Source organism: Pygoscelis adeliae, unplaced genomic scaffold (assembly GCF_000699105.1).
Source record: "Pygoscelis adeliae isolate BGI_AS28 unplaced genomic scaffold, ASM69910v1 Scaffold483, whole genome shotgun sequence".
NCBI classification, from domain to species: Eukaryota; Metazoa; Chordata; class Aves; order Sphenisciformes; family Spheniscidae; genus Pygoscelis; species Pygoscelis adeliae.
Genome location: NW_008824379.1, coordinates 1,099,597 through 1,119,301, shown reverse-complemented (window position 1 = coordinate 1,119,301; position 19,705 = coordinate 1,099,597). Strand labels below are relative to the sequence as shown.

Here is a 19,705-nt window from a genome sequence, read left to right as displayed (position 1 = left end):
TACCTGGAGTATGAACCTTTTAAGGTTTCCTCTTGGCAGGCTTCAGGAGAGCTTACTTTTAAATAACCATTAATACACAGATGAAATCAGTTGGATTTATGCTTTGCAGCTTAAGTCAGTCATTGGATTAATTTATACAGTTACATTTAAAGTTGTACTGTGTCTTGGCAGTGTCTCAGTTCCTCAAGTCTCATGGTTACAATAAGCAATATTTTACAGTTCTGGAGGTTCTCGGTGATGTTGAAATACTAATGTACATGTTCACTTACTTCTTGTTGTATAGGTGGCCATCACTGCTGAAATACTATAGCCACACGGACGGCGTTAGCTGGCTTGAAGAATACAAAGCACGGCACAATGCTGGTCTAGAAGCCCAAAGAATTGTAGCTTCGTTCTCCAAAAGGTTCTTTTCAGAACATGTGAGTCATCTTCCCTGTGTATGTGCAACAGCCTAGCTACTTGTTTACTACTTTTTATTAGTTTGTCTTTCCTCTCTCTTCACATCTTTTCAACTATGCAGTCAGAAAATTCTTATTTCCTCACTTTGTGTTAAAATGCTGGATCACCAGCCAAAAGGGGAGAGAGAGCTCAAAATCCAAAGGTGCAAACTGCATAGAGTCCAAAGCGCACTCTGCATGTCACATTCAGCTGTTGCTGCTGCAACTTTAAAAGCTCTTTGCTCATTGCTGCGTGTTCAGACCTGGCTCTGGGAATTTCTGAAGGACTGGTAGTTTGTGACACGTGCCACAGCCTATGAATTTATCTCACTGCAGACCTTGTGCAAGGATACGTTCTGTGAGTTGTCAGAAGTCATTTGAAAACAGGACCAAGGCGCAATAGGTTCACTGAATTGGAAAGTATATTATTTAAGTTCTTTACCCAACCATGACACCAAGATGCTTTTGCGTTCAGTGTGAACAAGGTGAAAATGTAGTTTCTCAGAGAAGACTTACTTGCATGTGGAACCACAGTTGTTTCATTGTCTGTTTGCTTAGTTGATGGCTGTGGGTTTTGGCTACCTGTACAATTCCAGTCAACCTGAAATTCTGTGAAATAGGCATAAATGCTGCCTATAACTTCAGCTGAATTAAAAAGTTCACACAAGAGCCACTAAATGGCCACCCCTTTGTGGCTCCTTTGCGAATATGTTGTGGTCCAGCAGAGAATTCCCCTAAGATATAGGAGACCTGTGTTGAGATCCTCTTACCTGATTTTAAGCAAGGGTTGGCACCTAGGTTTTCACCCCTGGAGAAGGAGGCCGTGGGGCCAGTGGGGTATTTGGAGATGCATCTCTCTTAGCTGTTCTTTTTGAACTGTTCCACTGTGGTTGCAGCAGATAGACATTTGACCATGGAGAAATGTGTGTCAGGGCATTAACTGAGGATAGAGGCTCCTGGATTCCTACTGTTTTAATCACGTATGCAAAGACTACTGAGAGACCATTCAGCAATACCCAAAGGCCTAATAATGAGGACCATCTCCTGTGGGGCTAGAAACTGCAGCTTGATTCCCTGCTTAGAATTGAGGGGAAGAGACTTTCAACCCAGTCCCACTAGATCCTGCGGAGTGCCTGCTAAGATACAGTATAATGGGAATTGCTTTTTCCTTACTCTATTAGCTCAAAAGCTTGAAAGCAAAAAGATTTGTTACAGTTCAATCAAAGCTTAAAAAAAGAATTCCAAATTCTGGAAGAAAATAACTCTTCTGAATATAGATATGTAAGTGATTGTTTCAAAAAACACTATTCTATCAACAATCTGGTAGCTCTGGGTTAGCGCTCATCATTAATCAGATGAAGTTTTTAAGCATAAGTTTGAGGCTGAAATGAAGGCTCCTGCCTTCATTCCTTCCCCCAGGAGCAATCTGCTACACTAGGGAGGATTTGTAGAGGTTTGGTCAGCCACAGGCAAAAGCTGATTCCACCTTAAAATTACTTTCAGCTTGGGCCCAGCCTGCATAAGATCTGGTATGCTTGTGCTGGTCCACACACCCTCTGTAGGAGCCCTAAATGCTGTAGTGGTTAGCTCAAACTGCTGTAGGGTGCTGCTGGTGTTCTCAGTGGGTCCTTGTAATAAATTGATGGAGTGGAGATTATGAATACTTGCTGAGCTGGACATTTTTAAGATCTTTAAAAAATAGAACAAAATTGGGTTTGAGACTTTTTATGAAATTATGTTCTTTTGGAAAGAATCTGTTGTGCTCTGCATAATTCATTGTCTGGTTTGACAGGTCCCCTGTGATGGATTCAGTGACATTGAGACTCTCGGGTGCCCAAGTCATTTTTTCGAGGATGAGCTGATGTGTATCCTTAACATGGAAGGAAGGTAAGAAAGAGTGAGGGGTTAGAAATGGAAGAGATTTTTCCCTTTCACCAGTTAAAGGAGAACGGTACTGTGGTGAATGCCTGACCTCAGCTTCTGTCCTTTTGTCACTCTCATAAAACAACATCCCCAGGCTTACCGAGGCTAGGAAGTATTGCTGTGTGTTTAACTTCAGAACGAATTTAATATTCCCAGAAAAAAAACATGTAAACTATTCTACGAGAAGGAGGTCCTCTGGCTTTGTGTTGCTGTTTGTTGCTTGATTCTTTGCCAGTTCATGACATCTCTTGGGACATGTTCCATGTACCCTCTTCTCTGCAGTAGTTTTGGCTTAAGGAGCTCCCATCCTCATGTTCCTTTTTTATTTAAACCTGGATCAGTTTGCTGAACTGATTTGCAGGATGGGCCCGCAGCACCGGAGGGAAGCAGGAATACTCAATGAGGATTGCAACCATGAATCCCTATATCATGAAACTACAGCTGGTTTTTGTTTGGCTTTTTTTTTTCCCTCTTGTTGCTTTTCTTAGCTGTAGTAGGTTGGTACAGTTTTTGTCCCCAAATAAGCAACTGCGTTTAATTCAGCCACTGCAAAATCTGCAGTTCTGTAAATGATTCAGACAGGTGAAATGCCAAGCAAGTAAATAAAACTTCTGGTTTGCATCTGCCTAGGTATTCTCATCACCATGGTTAACACTGGGCAAGATGAATAAGTCACTGCTTTACTTGAAGGTTTTTCTGCTGGTAGCGTATAAACCATGCTGATTTTGCTGTGATATGAAGCAGCGATAGATTGCTCTTAATGGAGTCTAATAGCCTTGATTAAAGGGACTGCTAGTAGACCTTGAAAAAACATAACTAGAACGGCAATCATCTCATATTTGCTTTTTCACATCTGTTTTATTACCTTCTCTATTTGAACTGGGACTAAACATCTCTCATTTGACAACTGGTTAAAAAGCTTTTGAGGCTTTGCACTGGCCAAATGCCTCCCCATAAAGCAGAATTGATGCTAATTACACCCTGATTAAGCTGTAGTCATTGCCATTCAGAAGCATTAGGCTAAATCATTTCCCTGGAAGATATCCCAATAAAGCGATTGTCCCTATTGAGCATCCCAATTTATTGGAAGAGGATAAAGTATTATGAGGTTTGATTGTTCTCCTGTCCGGTAGGATGGAGAACCCTGATTTAACCTGCAATCTGGAGGAGAGGAAATGTAAGCAGGGTTTTGTTTTTTTTTTTTTTCTGAAGGAGGAAACTGGACTTGTTTTAAATACATGGCAAAGGCAGAGCCTGGGAATCAGTAAAATTCTCCCTCTGGGTTTTTGGGGGGCCAGGGCTTTGTGCCATTCGTAACTATTTGGTGTAAAAGTGCTCAGTGAGGCACTGGGTAACCCATTGCTAAAGGCCAGGGCTTGCTTAGATGCATGTGATTTGAATGCCTCTAAGTTGGTCTGTCATATTTCAGGTGACCCCTTCAAACCTGACCTGGATAGTAACCAGCTCTATTGCTTCTTCTTGGGCACTCTGCCTTCACTTGTTAATTTAGAAAGTGAAGGGGCTTTACTGTAAAAGCTGTAAGGTTTTGGACTGTGTGGTCTACAGGCCAACTGTTGATGTGTTCCTGCCTTTTCAGGGCAACAGAGGGGTTTTTTTGCTCTGGGGATTTTTTTTTTTTCTTCTGAATACTATTGGACCTGCATTCGTGTCCCTCATCAATTTCTTTTTAATGGTGAAAGGATACTTTAAGTTTGATTCTGGAGGGATCCAGTCAGACAGAGAGTAATATTTTATGAATAAAATGTAGGATTTTAATCAGACATTCCTGAGCTACTTTAATTAGGATCTCTGTTGTTTCCCATGATACTGTCTTCTCAAAAATACGTATTGGTGATAGGATAAAAATTGGAGATGATGGGAGCAATGTTTTGCAAGTCTCTTATATTGTGGGTTTTTGATGATGAATTTCCTCTTAACATTTACCTTTTTGGTTGACTCTTCAGTGATAATGGTGTTGTCAGACTTGTTTAGAAAAGCAATAGTCTAAATTGTAAACCTGTATTCACTGGAAAAGTTAAATCAAATGTTCACCCTTAAAGTGCTTGTATAGGGCAATACTACTTTTTGTATTTAAATGTGCAGGAAAGGTCTCACCTGGAAGTACTATGCAAAGAAAATTCTATACTTCCTACGGCAACAGAATATATTAAAAAATCTGAAGGAGTATCTTCAACGCCCAACTGATCGGCAGTCATTTTTGGAGGGTGAGTCTTTGGCAGAAATCCCGTGCAGAGCACCTAATGACAGCTTTCCATCATTGTTGTTTTACTTGGAAAGAGCCTTCCTTGGTTATATTTTGATCAGCCCTTGGACAACGACTCAGAATTAAGTTTTGATTTTTGATGTATCTGAAGTCCTTAAAATCTTGCAGTAGTTGCATAATGTTGCATCAGAATGTCAGGATTACATTAGCTTCTGTTGGTGCTGTATACTTGAATAATTGCCCGTGGACAGATGAGCTGAAAAGCAGTGGAGGAAATGTTAAAACACTTGCATTTGAATCTTGAACAATGTATTGAGGAAATCAGCAGTAGCTCAGCATCCTAATCAGCTGACATTGCAGAAGCATTTTAACTGTGTCCCACGGGCTGAATACGGCCTAACAGACCAACTGATCCGATTTCGAGTCAGCTCCCTACTATCTCCTTTCCCAAGAGCTTCTCAGATAAAGGCATGGAGCAAGCTGCAGGCAGGGGGAATTGTTGTTGTAGCTCATAGCCTGTGCGCTGCGGCTTTCTCTCGAGAGCTGTCTGACTGCTGGAGCGTTGAAGCTGTGCAGCGTAGAGCTGGGGAATGGATGGAAGTCCAGTCACATGGTGTGAAGGCACGTGCACCTGATATGAAGAACGAAAAGGCTTTTCTGCAATTCATGTCCTTAGTCTGGTGGATTATTCTCTTCTTCAGGCTTCCTGTGGAGAAGATAGTCTCCTGAATGGATTGAAAGCTGTCAATGTCTGTAGAAGAGTCCCCTACTCTTGGTATATACCTCAAAAATGTCATACAAAAGAGTCTCTAACACCAAGGCTGGTTCTTGTTAGTGGCAATAGCCTTTGAAGAAGGGACTGTGTTAGAGTAAGAAGGAAAAGCCAAAAGTGGCTTTTTCTGGAAACAACTGAGACAGTTAATGATGTGACTTAATCATGTGGGTCACAAATATATGCATTTGTCTGCCATGGAGGTACTATTAGAGCACCAACAGGTAGTCTTTTGTGAAGTTTCATCTGGTCAGCATGGGGAACACTCGGGGGGGGGTGGAGGGAAGAAGACATGTCTTGGGGCCCTGCTGGAATCCTTGAATACAAGGCTGTCATGGACATGCTAACGAAGCAGGGTAGGAAGCTGGAAGAGGTATGATCTGTGCAAAATTCTTGCAGGTGAATACAGTTGATTCCAAAGGTTGAACAATATGGAGGCTTTGGAAAGAGCAGTGGTGACAAGATGTCAAGGAGAAGATTCTGAGAAAGGGCTATTTTTTTCCTGCAGAAGTTTGACAGAAGAGGCTTGGGCAGAAGGAGAATGAAAATCTGTTCTGTTATAGTGGGTTTCTGACATGAAGATGGAGAGCAGGTGTGGAAGAGAGAGATGAATGTAGGAGAAGAGGGAACGATGAGCAAGAATGATAGCTATGGAGGATATGGCAGGGAGAAATCGGAACTGAAGCAGAAGTGAAGCTGAGATTGTTTTGGGCTCTGAATAAAAACCACTGTTTGGGAGGATGCCAGGAGGTGCAGCGTGACCGGAGAGTTGGCTGGTTAAGCCTGGTCTAGCAGCATACCTGCTCAATGTACGAATCTATTGCTTTCCCTTTCAAGATGGTGGAGAGGGGAGTACTGAATTTAATTGGTATTTATCATGTCAGCTTATTCTTCTCATTTTATGTGATAAATCCAATATATGACTGCAAATTTTAAAAGGAAAGCTCTTGTGTTCTGCTGTAATTGCTTGCTGCATGCCTGGAATTTAGAGCAGGTAAAACTAAGCAAAGAAAAAACTGAAGTCCTGTTTCTTATATAGTTTGTTTTTTCCAGGTGCTGTTTTAATTGATCAATACTGTAACCCGCTGTCAGACATCTGCTTAAAAAGCGTCCAGGCACAGGTGGATGATATCACAGATAAAGTGCGCAAAGTCCTGCGGACGAAAAATCCAAGGCACCCCAGCTTGGCTTCCAAGGCAGGTACTGTACAGAACCGTATGCTTTACTGCAGAGCATTTCTGCAAGTCTAGATACAGGCAGACAAGGTGAAACAGCTGTTGAATTATTGCAGCTTAAAGAGGTGTTCTTTGTCCCCTTCAGCATATTCTGACATTTGCTTAAACCATCGTGCAGGAAACAGCCGTTTGTTCAGCCACAGGGACTCAATAGACCAGGGTTGTCAGTTCACCTGATGCTGTCTAAGCAAAAAGAATTGGGAGGGGAATTCTTTTTTCTTTTTTTCCCCATTTGTCCCTGAAGTCTTAAGTAGTCCTGATACTTGTAGCAGAGCTGTGGGAAAGGGGATCGACCTCTTTTCCTCTGTAAGTCTCAGAAAGTCAGCAGCAATAGTAAAGGTACGTGCTTTAACATCTCCAAAGGTCAGGCAGCATCTTGCTCCTTGTTTTTTATAAGCACTATCTAATGTTTGCTGTCTTTCAAAGAGAGAATGAGCGGTCTGCCTGTACCTGTATACCTGGAGTGGCCAAGCTGGGACTCTCAAGCAGTGCAAACACACTTCCCATGCCTGGGCAGTGTGACATGTCTGCAGTGCTGTGCTGGCACAGGTTGGTTAGGATCCAGTCCTCCAGCAGCAGGAGGAAGCGAGGCATCACTGTTGCATGGCTGAGGTGCAGGGCAATCCACTGAGCCAGACCACGTTGTGAGCGGAGCGCTAGGGCACTGCCATGGTCAACTCCAGGCAGTCTCTTGACTATCTGAATTGAGATGACAGTCTTACGTTATATGAAGAATTTTGGTATAAGGTTCATTGTATAAAGGTTAAGTACACTTGTTTTCTCAGTCTTTATTTCATTGCATGTGTTTTTAGGAGAGGTCCTGATTCCAGAAGTGGAGCTTCAGCGGCAGGTACTTGATGCTATGAATTGTGTCCTATATGAGCAGTTAAAATACAAAGGAAACGAGCTGGATTACTATAACTCCCTGAATTCATACATTCACCAGGTACGTGTATGTTAGGCAAAAACTAGGAGGCTGCAAGGCTTGAGACATGCTATTTGTGGTGTTTATTTGTCTGAATGTAGCCAGACAAATAATTCTCTCTGAAGAACAACTTGGTGTAAAGTCAATATGATGTCATCTTTTAGTGCATAGTCTGTCAAGTTGGTGTATTTTCTTCTGTGAAATCAAACCTTGGGGTTTTGTGTCTTTCTTAAAAATGTTTTTATGACATTTTTATCCCCCAGGTTTTGATCCGCAGGACAGGAATTCCCATCAGTTTGTCTGTGCTTTATTTAACAATTGCCAGGCAGCTAGGAGTCAAGCTTGAACCAGTCAACTTCCCTAGCCATTTTCTGCTGCGATGGTGTCAAGGAAAAGAAGGGTAAGTGATCTACTGAATTTTGAAGTTGTGTCCACAGTAATAAAAGCCAGAAAGCATTTACAGCTCCAGACCTACACCAGAATGTTTTAATTATTTTCTATCCGTAATTACAACCTACATGGAGGAAAAGATCAGATCTCTAAAGAAGTTTTCCCAGAATTCAGCTCTGCTGTTGATGAATGGTAACAGATTTCCTGAGTGTGAAATAATAGTTACCATGAGGTAATGTTTCTCTTATTTAAGAAAATTATAAAAAACTGAAAAGAAGAAAAAAGGTGCTGATTTCACCTAACCTTTCATACAGAACAGTTGCTAGAGACCATTGTTGTTGTTCTGTGTACTCATTTAATTCTCTGAGTTGGTGCAGGATACATCTTTGACCAGGTCATGATCAATTTACAGAAATCTGTATTTTGTGAATGACATCAGCAGTCCAATTCAGAGCAATGGTTTTGTCTATATATACCCCTTTTGGCACTAGGCTTCAGATGCCATATGCGTGGGCTCTGTTATGCTTTCCAGTGCAGCGTCATAATATAATCTAGCGATAGATACAGCAAACCTGAAAATATCTGAAAGAAAGAACTGGCACGATGGAGTGAAAATATCCCCTTAGTTTCTCTGTCTTTTCCCAAAGATACATGTTTATCTGAAGAAGCTGCTAGGAGGAGAGAGAAGGTGGCAGGTAATCTCTTTTTAGGAGGGAGCTGAGGTACGAATGACACTTCTTCTAAAAACAAGCTTGAAAGTGCTGAGGGAAGAACAGAAATAGGTAATCTTGCTTTACCGTGAGACCCATCATCACAATTTAGTTTCCTTGTTGTTTCATTAGAAGCACAGATATTTTTGACTACACCTACATCGACGCCTTTGGGAAGGGGAAGCAGCTGACGGTGAAGGAGTGCGAGTACCTTATTGGCCACCATGTGACAGAGGAGTTCTATGGAGTGGTGACTTCAAAAGAGGTCTTGCAGCGTATGGTGGGAAATCTCTTAAACCTCGGCAAGCGGTGAGTTGAGGATCATCTGGCCCGTAAGGCCTGCGGAAAAAAGGGCCCAGAGTATACTCTCTGCATATCTGATAACTGCTTCTTCACAGTATTTGAGTGAGTGCTTTAAAAAGGTGTCAGTCACCCCAGGGGATCTTGAAAATTCATGTTGCGTTGTCTAGTTGCTTTTAATCACCTGCAGCAGTATTGTGTGGAAACAAAAATATTTAGTAAAAGTAGTTCCCCTCAAGAAAATGGACAGATCTTTTTTTTTTTCCTTTGTGAAAAGCTGATAAGGATTGTCCACTGCTCCCTTAAAAGCAGAGACCTTTGTTATGATCTGGTAAGCACAGCCCACATGCTCAAATGAGCAGTTTCAAAGGTACTGTTGGTTTGTAGAAAATCCGGTTTTATTTTCAAATGTCCCTGATAATCACTTTCCTAAGTAGCCATAGGCAGGGACCACAGAGTAAAAGGATTGCTTTAGGTGTAATTAAGCTAGGGGAACAAAAGCAGATTTCAAAAGGCAATGGCTTGGAGAGTGAATTCTCTACGTAGGATTATTTGACCAAGTAGAATACCAGTGAAGTGGGAGGGTAGTGTCCAATCATCAGTTGTGTAGAGTTTTTTCTTCTGAGCAGGCTGTTGGATGTCATGAGTGACAGTCAGTGCCGGAGTCACTGTTAGTGAATGAGCATGCCTGTACCTGTAGCATCGTTTTTGGTGACTATCCCTGTACATCGGAGTGCTGGGGATAGGGGTTGAAGAGCTAGCCTTACAATTGAGTTTCTTTTTTGCTGGCAGAGAAAGCACTGATCAGTCTTACCAACTCTTGAGAGACTCGTTGGATCTATACCTGGCCATGTATCCGGACAATGTGCAGCATCTAATGCTCCAGGCTAGGTTATACTTCCACCTGGGAATCTGGCCAGAAAAGGTACCTCGCCACTCGGTCGTATGTTTTCTGATAGGCTAAGCGCTATTAACACTAGTCTATTGATTTTTGGACTACGTCAGCTTGCATTACAGTCTGCCACAAGTTGTTTCTGTAATAAACGCAATTGAACGAGTTATCACATTTCAGAGAATCAATTTCTACTATGTGAAGCAGGAAAAAGAGGACGATGCTTGCTTGCTTGCTTGCCCTAGGGGAGACTTGTGAGCAGCCTCGAGTCTGAGTCATAATTTATGATTTACTGCTCAAGTCTGACAACTTATCTTGCAACCAATACTGTGGACTTCTGGCTGTAAGTTATAAGAGCATTCTATTTGGTTTATGGCTAGGTTGTGGTAGTGGTGGTAAAACTCTTGCTGGACTCATGTAAAAGGAGCAATTACCTTATCAGAAAACTTGTAGGAAGTTATCTTTTATAAATTTGACCAAAGCTGTTCTCTGAAACCTTAGCCACGCCATCAGTGGCTCTGTGAAAAAGCAACTCAATATTCCTGCCTTTGGGATTCGTTTTTAATATCACCTTTAGCATAGCAGCATGAGTCTTGCTATCTTGTGAATGTGGGAAAGAAGGTGCTGAGACTTACAAGTTGTCTAGCTCATCTGTGTCTTTCAGTGAATCAGGGGAAGGCACAGGGAAGAAGCACGTAACTCAAAAAAGTATTTTTTCTTCAGTGTGTCACTACAGCAAAGAGGTGTTCCCTAGTCAAAATCTCCTGTACTATTTTAGTGAAGCTCACACACTTGGGCAATGCCTGTGCCATTTCCAACTGTGAGGTTTGGGTGAGGGGGCAGAAGTATTGGCTGGACAGCTGAGCAGAAAACGAAGCTCTTTCCACCAAATTAACTGAAGCATAGGACTGCTGAAGAAGCTGCCTTCCTTTTGAAGAACAAACTGTGCTAAGCTTGCCGTTCCTTTCTTATGGCAGCAAGTTTTAGGGTCGCCACAGAAGAAACAGCACAAACTAAGAAATTGTGTACGGGGGGGACTCGCTGAGCTGAAATGGCAGCCGTACGTAAATAGGGGACAGCTAAGTGAAACACTGAGACATCTTCCTTCCCCTTTCTGGCACTCAGCGATGTGTTTGTAAAGCACCAAGGCTATACATACTTGCATTTTGCTGCCCCTCAGAACAAATAGCACAACCCCGTGGCTGAGTTTTACGTGTAGTTTCTCTGCACCATGTTGCCAGATGCAATGAAAATGTGCAAACTTGGACTTTGCAGTATTGCATCCTCATAGGCATCCAGTCGTTCCAGGCTATCGGGTAGGATTGTAGCTAGCCAGAGAGAATGCTCTATGTCTGACAGAACAGAAGATACCAGATTTAATAGCGGCCTGCCAGATTTATGGAAAGTGGTACAAAATCTTAAAAGTCGAGCAGAGCTACACAGAGTGTTGTCCTAGATGTTTACAAATAACAGTAAATGAAATTGCCAGGAATCTCTGGTGGCTATGGTCACTGTGCTAGGCCTTCCTTTTCTGTAGGATTTTTCAGGATTTTCACATCCTTCTTAAGATGCCAGCCAGAGACTTAAGGTGGCGAAGAAGCCTGAGCTGTGTTTCTTCTTCTCATACCTAATTATTCACCTGTACTTTTTCTGAATTTATTTTCTTCGCCTCTTGACTGATGTTCATGCTCAATAGCCTGAAATTTCTGTTCCTCTTCTGCTGCTGCTCTGAACTTAAGAGTGACCAAAACTTCCAGCCTGTGATCAAGGAGACAGTCCTTTTGCCAGGTGCTAAAGTGTGTCAGATTTTGGAACTGTGGCAGCACTTGAGGTGTTTGATGTCGGGACAGATGTATCTGTCTTTTCCCAACCTGTTTAGACAGCAGTTTTGTTAAGAGCAAGGAGAAAAAAAAAAAAGAGTAAAACTTGCATTGCCTGCCTCTAACAAACTTGGCAGCAGATGCTCTGATAGTGTGCCAGAGGGTGTTGGTAGGCTGGTATTCTGGATCTACAGGGTTTGCTGCTTTGAGAGCACTTTTAAAGTTGGTGTTCTTTAGTCATCCTGAGACAAGCAGGTTCTCTGTCTCTTGTTCGCTATTACGTGGTATATCATCATAGAGGTCAATTGCGTTTCCTCTGCCAGGCTCCCACAGACGTGCTGAGGAACTAAAATGTTTGTTCTCAAGTGCAGCAGAAGTCATCTGGAATCACTTCACAGCAGCAATTTTGGAGACTAGCAACAGTATTCTCTTAACATTTCAGAAACCTTGAAATGGTCTCATCAATGCCCTGTGGTTGCAAAATGTGACGCGATTAGCTTGTATGACTTAGTTTTAAGGGGTTACTGTGCTCAACAGTACCCTTCCTTGGAAGTAGGAAGCTTTACAAATAGAAAAGGAGAGGACTGTTTGCAATTTCTGCAGGCTAAGCAAGTGTGAAGAACTCCTTGTGAGTGTGTAGCTAGAGCAAAGCTTCTCAGTCCTGTGTGGAAAACTCACGTGGCGGACCTCTAGGCCTGGGCACTTAGACCCAGCTAACTTGAGAAATATATCTGTATATATTTGTAAGTGTTGGGCTGCTCTAGAGACTTGTTCTGAATCTGTCTTTTTGTTTTGGTTGCTGAAGGTTCTGGACATCTTGCAGCATATTCAAGCTTTGGACCCATCCCAGCACGGGGCCGTCGGGTACTTAGTTCAACATACCCTGGAGCATATTGAGCGTCGGAAGGAGGAGGTGGGACCTGAGGTGAAGCACCGTTCAGATGAGAAGCACAAAGAGGTCTGCTTTTCGATTGGGCTGATTATGAAACACAAGAGGTGAGCTCTTCAGAACCACATTAGCAGGCTGTACTGTAACAACGAGTGCAGAAGTGTTTGTTCTGACAGTAATGAGACGTGGTTTTATCTGCCGAGGAGGTACCTGGAATGGAAAATGCCAGGCATGTGCATCTATGCCATGTACCTCGTAGAAAAATGGGAGCAGCTCTGTCTGTCCTTTGAGAGAGCGAGTGTATTCACTGCTGTTTGCTTGCAGAGAGAAGTTTGTGAGGTGACTTGTCTGAGTCATCGTATATCACACAGCTAAAATTTCCACAGCCCAGAGCTCTCGAAGAAACATCAATAATCAGTTAATGAGGGACCGTGGAACAGAATCGACTTCAAAAAAGATTGTAAGATTCCTAAGACAGCTTATGAATCTTTCCCTGTGCTATTATTACCCCTTCTTCCTGCATTGTACAGAGGCTTTGTGTTCCTGTCTGCACTGCTCTGCCAGAATGACATGCCAGCGCTGTGTTGCTTCGGCCACTCCTCCAACTCAACACGACATCTGGAGCATATTCGAAGGGCGTCAGCAGTGACAGTTATAATACCTCGCGATTAATCGCATAAATAATCTGAAAATAATGATGGCTTTGTTTCTGGGAGTTCAGTATTGGGATTACCACGTCTGTGTGATGGGCACAGAAGTAATTGCACAACACAGTAGGATGGTTGATTCTCTCCTTGTTTCCTGTTCTCCCGGTTGCTGACTTCCAGTCTCTTTCCCATTTTCATTTCTTGCTCACATTTGGTTTTCCTTTGTCCTCAGCTGTTTGTTCCAGTCTATTTATCCAGTCACTCCTAGTCATTTCCCCCCACCTCAAAATACACACAAGTATGCACACGGTCTTTTTTAATTGATTTTTTTTTTTTTATTTTATTTTCCTCTTGTTCTCTCCCCCTTGTGCCAACTCACAGGAGGCTCCTATCCTGTTTGTGCTATATTAGTCTTGGGGGGAAAAAGAGCTGGCTCTGGAGTTTTCACAGCCTTTGGTGTGCAATTTTTTTAAATTAGATATGGCTATAACTGCGTGATTTATGGCTGGGATCCCGCCTGCATGATGGGGCATGAATGGATCCGGAATATGAACGTCCACAGCCTTCCACATGGACCCCACCAGCCCTTCTACAATGTGCTAGTGGAAGATGGCTCTTGCAGATACGCTGCTCAAGGTGAGCAGGAGTCTCCTGTGTTTACTATCTGTTTAGAAGTACATTAGGAGAAAGGGATGCTTAAGTGATTAAGTATGAAACATAAACTGTTAGTTAAGGTTGAGGTAGGAAGGAAAATGGTCTTGAATTCATGGCCTGCGTTGTTTGCTCTCCATGAAATCAGTACTGCTAGGAACGAACGTTAAGGACCACTCTGGTGTAATCTCCTTTTGCCTTAGAAATGTGTTTTGGACGTGATTGATTTTATGGTGTAAACCGTGACGGTTGCTTTTAAAAGAGGTAATTCAGCTTTTGCTGAAGTCTGAAGTTCTGTCAGCAGCTCTCGTTCTTTGAAATTACAGCTGTGCTTTGGGCAGGACCTCAAAATAGGATCTAGTGAGAGAGCACACAAACTTCGCTTGTCAGGGCATGGTTCTGAGCAGCTGTCATCAAGAGACTGTATGTGCCAAGATCCCAGAGAACGCAGGTAGCGTGGCTTTTAGTGCCACCTCTGATAAGAATGGGGCAACAGTGCATTGTCTCTTCTAAACCTCTTTGCGTTTGAGAAACCTCTATCGCCCATTCTTTATGCAACTTACCGTAAGAAAGGAAATTCTTGTCTGATGGTCAGAATATGAAGTTAGGATACAAGAAATGTTGAACTGAGGTTCAAAAGGGAAAAAAGCCCTATACATATATGTCTGTAACTCTGTACATTGTAAACAGAGCGTTTCTTTGCCTCATGTTTGTTCTTCTCCCTGCGATACGGAGGCATCCCATCCAGCTGGCAGGGCAGCTGGCTGCACAGCCTGACTGGATTTTGCTAAGACAAGATGTGGAAGCTGCTGGAGGGGAAATGCTGAACAAAATGCAGTTCAGCTCTTTCACCAGGGGGTGCTCCCTAGCATGTTCTGGTCCCGTACATGTGAGCAAGAGGTGGTTTTACAGGAGGGGACAGTCCTGCCTTTGTAGGTTTGAAGTGCAGGTGTTGCTTACTGTCCTGAGAGTTACTGTATATTCAGTAGTCCGAAAAGATGAAGTGGGGACCGGGAATATTGCAGCTCAGCCTTATGGCTCATATTAGGCAGTACTTGGCCTCTTGGAGGGTTCTTGTGTGCCATGGGATGATATTAAAATATGCATATCAGTGAAAACTAATTAGATGATTGTCCACAGTGCTTCTGGGGCTGAGTCATCTGTTATATCTCTTGTCCAGTTGTTTATAAACAAGTGTAATGGTGGCTGGTTCCAGAGCACAGAGTATTTTAGCCAAGCTGTAGGTTGATACCGTCATCTCTGTGGCATCCAAGTGTTTTGATATTGCTAGGGAAAATTGAAGAGTTTGTCCTTGCTTGCTGAAGGCTTGCTGCATGACTGTTGAGTATCCCCTCTAGAATACATCCTCAGATCATTTGGGAAGGGAGTGTTTCATAACTTAACTGACCTGAGTTTGGGGAGGGGATGATAGTTTTTTACTGAAAGAATCTTAAACAATTCTGCACGCAGAGTTCTATCTAACCAGCTCAGAAATAACACCAGGCTTAATATAGGTAATTGTACCTCTGTTTGAGTCCTTCCTGTAAATCTGTAGGTTGAGCTGTAGCTAATTGCAAAACACCTGTTTCATACAGTGAGTTTGGTATCTACCTGTCTGCTCTTGTCTTTCTTTTATTTGCTTTGTGGCAGCACAGGCCAGCTTTCTGTGGTTCAAAAACCTGCAGTCGGCATTTTTCTCAGGCTCCCCACCTTGCGCCTAACTTGCTTGTCTCAGTCTCCCCCCCTCACCAGCTTCTGTTTCATCACTGTGTTTTTCCCTTTGTACACAGCTCGCTGCTCAGCCATGCTTCTGCAGAGCATATTGGAGTGTAAATTGTTTTCTGCAGTGGTGCAGTATACAAAAAAGGTACTTTGCAAGCCTGTAGGACCGCACCAGCCCACTGAGGTGTAGAAAGCTCTTGTGCTTTCGGCTGCACGCACTGACATACAGTAGCTTCAAAGAGCCTATGTGGATTAATACGACTTGTATGTGCTCTCTGTAGCGAACTGAATAGTTTCAGAGACAGATGAATTATTCCTGAATGATGTTCTCTGCATCCCATCTTGTTCCTGCCCTGCCTTGCAGAGAAGTCAGACTTTGCGACTTAGGCAGGTTTTGTTTCTACCTGTATATCTGGCACTGTGCTGGAAAAAATGACATCATCTGGGGACTGCTGCAGGGCACCTGCGCGTGTGACTTACTGCTGGGCTGCCTCCCAGTCACACCGCTTTATACAAATACTGCGGGAGCAAAGGGGCCCTCAGCTTGGGTCACCTTTGCGTTTTAATGCCAGTGCTTCTGTGTTGTGTAGCTGTTGTGCTTAATCAAGTTATCTTTTAGTACAAAGGAGGAAATGGGGTGCTGTGGGAAAGAATCAACATGCTCTTCTTGGGGACTTTCTCTTAACTTCGGGAAGTTTGGATTTAGAAAAGTTAATTTTGCTGTGTGAGACATGCTCAGAAACCAGGCTGGTGACTTGATACAGTTAAAACACAGGCTGGTGACTTAGAGCAAGAAAGCATTCGGCTCTTCTGCCAGGACAACCTTGTGCAGCCGGCCTCACCTTGGAGCATTTGAGAAGGATCTCTCCTAGAAACTGATCTGCTATGGGACTTGAGGGATCAGAGCTCAGTGCCGCAGCTTCTCCCTGCGCTTACAACCAAGACCTGTGACCAACGGAGTGGGAGCAGGTCAGCATCCTGCTACTCTAAGCTGATGTCAGGCAGTGTGGTCGCAGGCGTAAAATAGTTTTCATGCCACTAGGAAATGGGGTCAGCATCACTTAGGAGATGAGGCTCTATGACCAATCGTACTGGCACACTCGGTGCATATTTTCCTGGATTAGGGTTTTTTTTTCTTTAAAGTATCAGGAAGTGGTATTTCTAGAGACAGAAACAAGACTTGAGAGGTGCGCAGGATTTATTGACTTGTAGCAGGCCATTTCATGGGGTGATAACTGATTCTTTCCTTTCCTAACAGAGAACCTGGAATATAACTCTGAGCCTCGGGAGATCCCTCACCCTGACATTGGCCGCTATTTTTCAGAGTTTACCGGCATTCACTACCTAGCAAATACCGAGCTAGAAATTCGGTACCCGGAGGATTTGGAGCTCACACGTGCCACAGTTCAGAAGATCTACAGTTCAGGCAAGGAGTGAGTGCAAAAGGCATCGTGAGGACAGAAGCAGCCGGAGTGTAGCTTTACCCTCTTTGCAAAACTTGCGTGGAAGGCAAGTTTGGTGACAATCCTTTGGCTTAATGCATTGAAAACTGCATTGAACTTTGTAACTGGTGCTATAGCATCTTTCCGTTGCCTGCCTGCCCATTCTGGCCCAAAGGCACAGGGACACATTGGTAATTTGAGGCCAAGCGTAAGGATCTTGCGGGGACAGTCGTGCTAGGAAGCGCGTTGTCCTTCGGAAGGATTTGCGCATACTACTCGTTCTGTGATTGTCTTGCCTGGAAGGTCGACGCAGTGAGATCCCTGGTGTGGAATATGGAAGAAGCCCCTCTTCCAGAGAAGGAAGTTGCTTGTCCTTGCAGTGTTGTGGGTTTTTTGTTTGGTTGTGGGTTTTTTTTAATGTATATCTCATGCAGGTGATAGTTTTTAAAGTCTCTTACATTTCACTGTTGTCTTCTCCGGTCTGAATTTTTGGTCAGATTCTGCTTCACTTCTGTAGTCTGATTGTTCACCGAGCTACCGTTCCAATTCTGAGTATCCTTACGGGCTTAGGAAAGAGCCCCAGCAACACAACCAGAAGCAGCTAGGCTTCCGGGGGTGGCAAGCGCAGTGGTAACACTGAGGTCCAGCTGGCCACCTCGCTGATGATACAAACTCTCCTAATGCAGAAGATGAGCTTCTAACCCTTTTTCATGCCTGCTAAACACACCCAGTCCATGTTCTTACCTTGTTTTTTGGTCTGTTCATCGTGTATGTCCAAGGCAGGATCTGCAGCACAGCCGTGAGCGCTCCCAGGACGATTTTGAATCTCGTGGCACTGTTTCATGGAAGCCTTGAGGTCAGTGCCAGAATGACTTCGATGTATGGGGAGCTTCCACTCACTGACATCTCCAGTCTATAGGTATTTATGCAATGCAGTGGGATCGTGACTGGAAACTGGCCAACCCTGGAGTCAGCCAAACTGTGTATGGAAGAGAGATGTTAATTCCTGCAGCTTGAGGCCTTCTTCCTTTTTGCCAAAAGAGAATGGATTTTGAGGGAGCGCATACTCTGCTGCCCAGAAGGGAAGAGCTTTAGCAGCTCAAGGCACATGAATTTCAACATGACTTAAAGGCCCAGACAGAACCACTGCAGAAAAAGTTTTCCTCTGGGTTCAGGTATTATGGGGTGCAGTGACACAGTGTTTGTACACACCAGAACCTGCATATCTGTGTGGTTTCTGAAGCAACGTCTATAGACTAGCTGCAGCTAGTGTCTCCTGTCACTGTCTAGTTGCAATACAGTAGTTATGTCAGAGATGAGAATTAGGTACTGTGCCCTGTAGAGTTAGGTGGATGCTCTTAGTCTATTGTAGCACTTCAGGTACCGCCACGTGAAATCACACAGCCCTCCTCTTAAAAGAATGCTTGAACTGCATGCCATCCTATTGAAATATTAAGCACTGATTAAATATGAGAAATAAATACTGAAAGCCCAGCACTTTTGCCAGCGGAGTGGTGGTGGTCTGCAGGAATCTTGGTGCTTTAGGAGGAAGAGCCCTGTGTGGTTAGCACTGAGGAATGGTGAAGGTGCTGTACTTTAAGTAGAACTATGTCTTTAAAGAATTCTGTACTGAAATGAACTTGGAGGGAGGGAAGGAGGAAGGGACTGAAGAATTCTGGAAGCAGAATGGGTCCAACTGAAGGTAGGGTGGGGAATCATCAGGCAAAATCTTAAAATCCATCTCTTGTTTTTGAGGGTTGGAGCAGACCCCGAAAGATTCCTGGCAGGGTTGCAAGGTTGGGAATGGGACTGTTGAGTCACAAGGCTGATGCTGGTAGCCGAGAAGAGGCATGCAGGAGCGGGGCTTGGGCTCCCCATCCCTAGCCTCAGCTTTGATGAGGCTAGCCCTGCGACAGCATAGATACCGGTGAGTTTCCTGGGGCTTTATGCTCCCCTCTGTCAAACGGGCACTCTGTTGACACCTTGCCCCTCTCAAGCGCATCAAGAGAATTGCCGCATACCGAGCTTGTAGGAGTCCTCAGCAAGAGGTGCTGCCTGAATGCCAGGTAGAATCGTGCCGTAAAAAAGCCACAGGAGTCAACAGAAAGCTGCCCAAAGTTTCTCTGAAAACTGGTGCTGGGCAGTGCATGTCTAACCCACCTGAAAACATGCTGTGTACTTTAAGATGGGGGTCCCAGAGTAGCCGGCAGAGCACGTTATACCCATCTTTCTGGGGCCACCCTGTATTTATACTCTGAAAAGAGTCTGGACAAGGAGGAAGTGTGGGAGCTGCTCTTCACGCGGTGCACGCACACTTCCCCCACCCACAGACTCTTAACCATTTCCGTTTTTGCATGGGGTGCAAAAGGAGGGTGTTATTGTGCAATAGGGGAGAGACGTACTGCAAGTGACTTACGTACACAAGGCAACCCAGCCAGCCCTGTAACTAAAACCCCTCATCCCTTCGGCAAACGTTTTGTAGAGAAACTGTCTTCAGGCAGGTCTGCCTGTTTGCTTTGCTGTGCAGACCGTGTCTGTGCGTGGTTATGCGGGTGTTTGTGTCGTCCAGGAGCGCCGACACAGCCCTGTACGTTCCAAATTGGGAAGGGGCTGGGGGCATTTCAATAGGCACCGCGCAACATCAGCACAGGGTCCAAGTCCGATTTGGGGACTTCAGATAAAACGAAAGGAAACGGTGTGTAAAGGCTCCCCCTTTTTATTCTCTT

The 19,705-nt window shown here is 43.9% G+C and overlaps 1 protein-coding gene across 1 annotated transcript; it reads left to right on the top strand.

Annotated features, from left to right (window-relative positions):
* Nucleotides 1–251: 251 nt before the first annotated feature.
* On the top strand, nucleotides 252–17,442 carry FBXO21 (F-box protein 21). Its single transcript, XM_009320208.1, has 11 exons — nucleotides 252–419; nucleotides 2,230–2,324; nucleotides 4,464–4,585; nucleotides 6,410–6,556; nucleotides 7,404–7,537; nucleotides 7,780–7,916; nucleotides 8,749–8,925; nucleotides 9,709–9,841; nucleotides 12,434–12,624; nucleotides 13,643–13,800; nucleotides 16,796–17,442. The coding sequence occupies exons 1-11, from the start codon at nucleotides 252–254 to the stop codon at nucleotides 16,972–16,974; spliced, it is 1,641 nt and encodes a 546-aa protein (XP_009318483.1). The 3' UTR covers nucleotides 16,975–17,442.
* The last annotated feature ends 2,263 nt before the right edge of the window (nucleotides 17,443–19,705 follow it).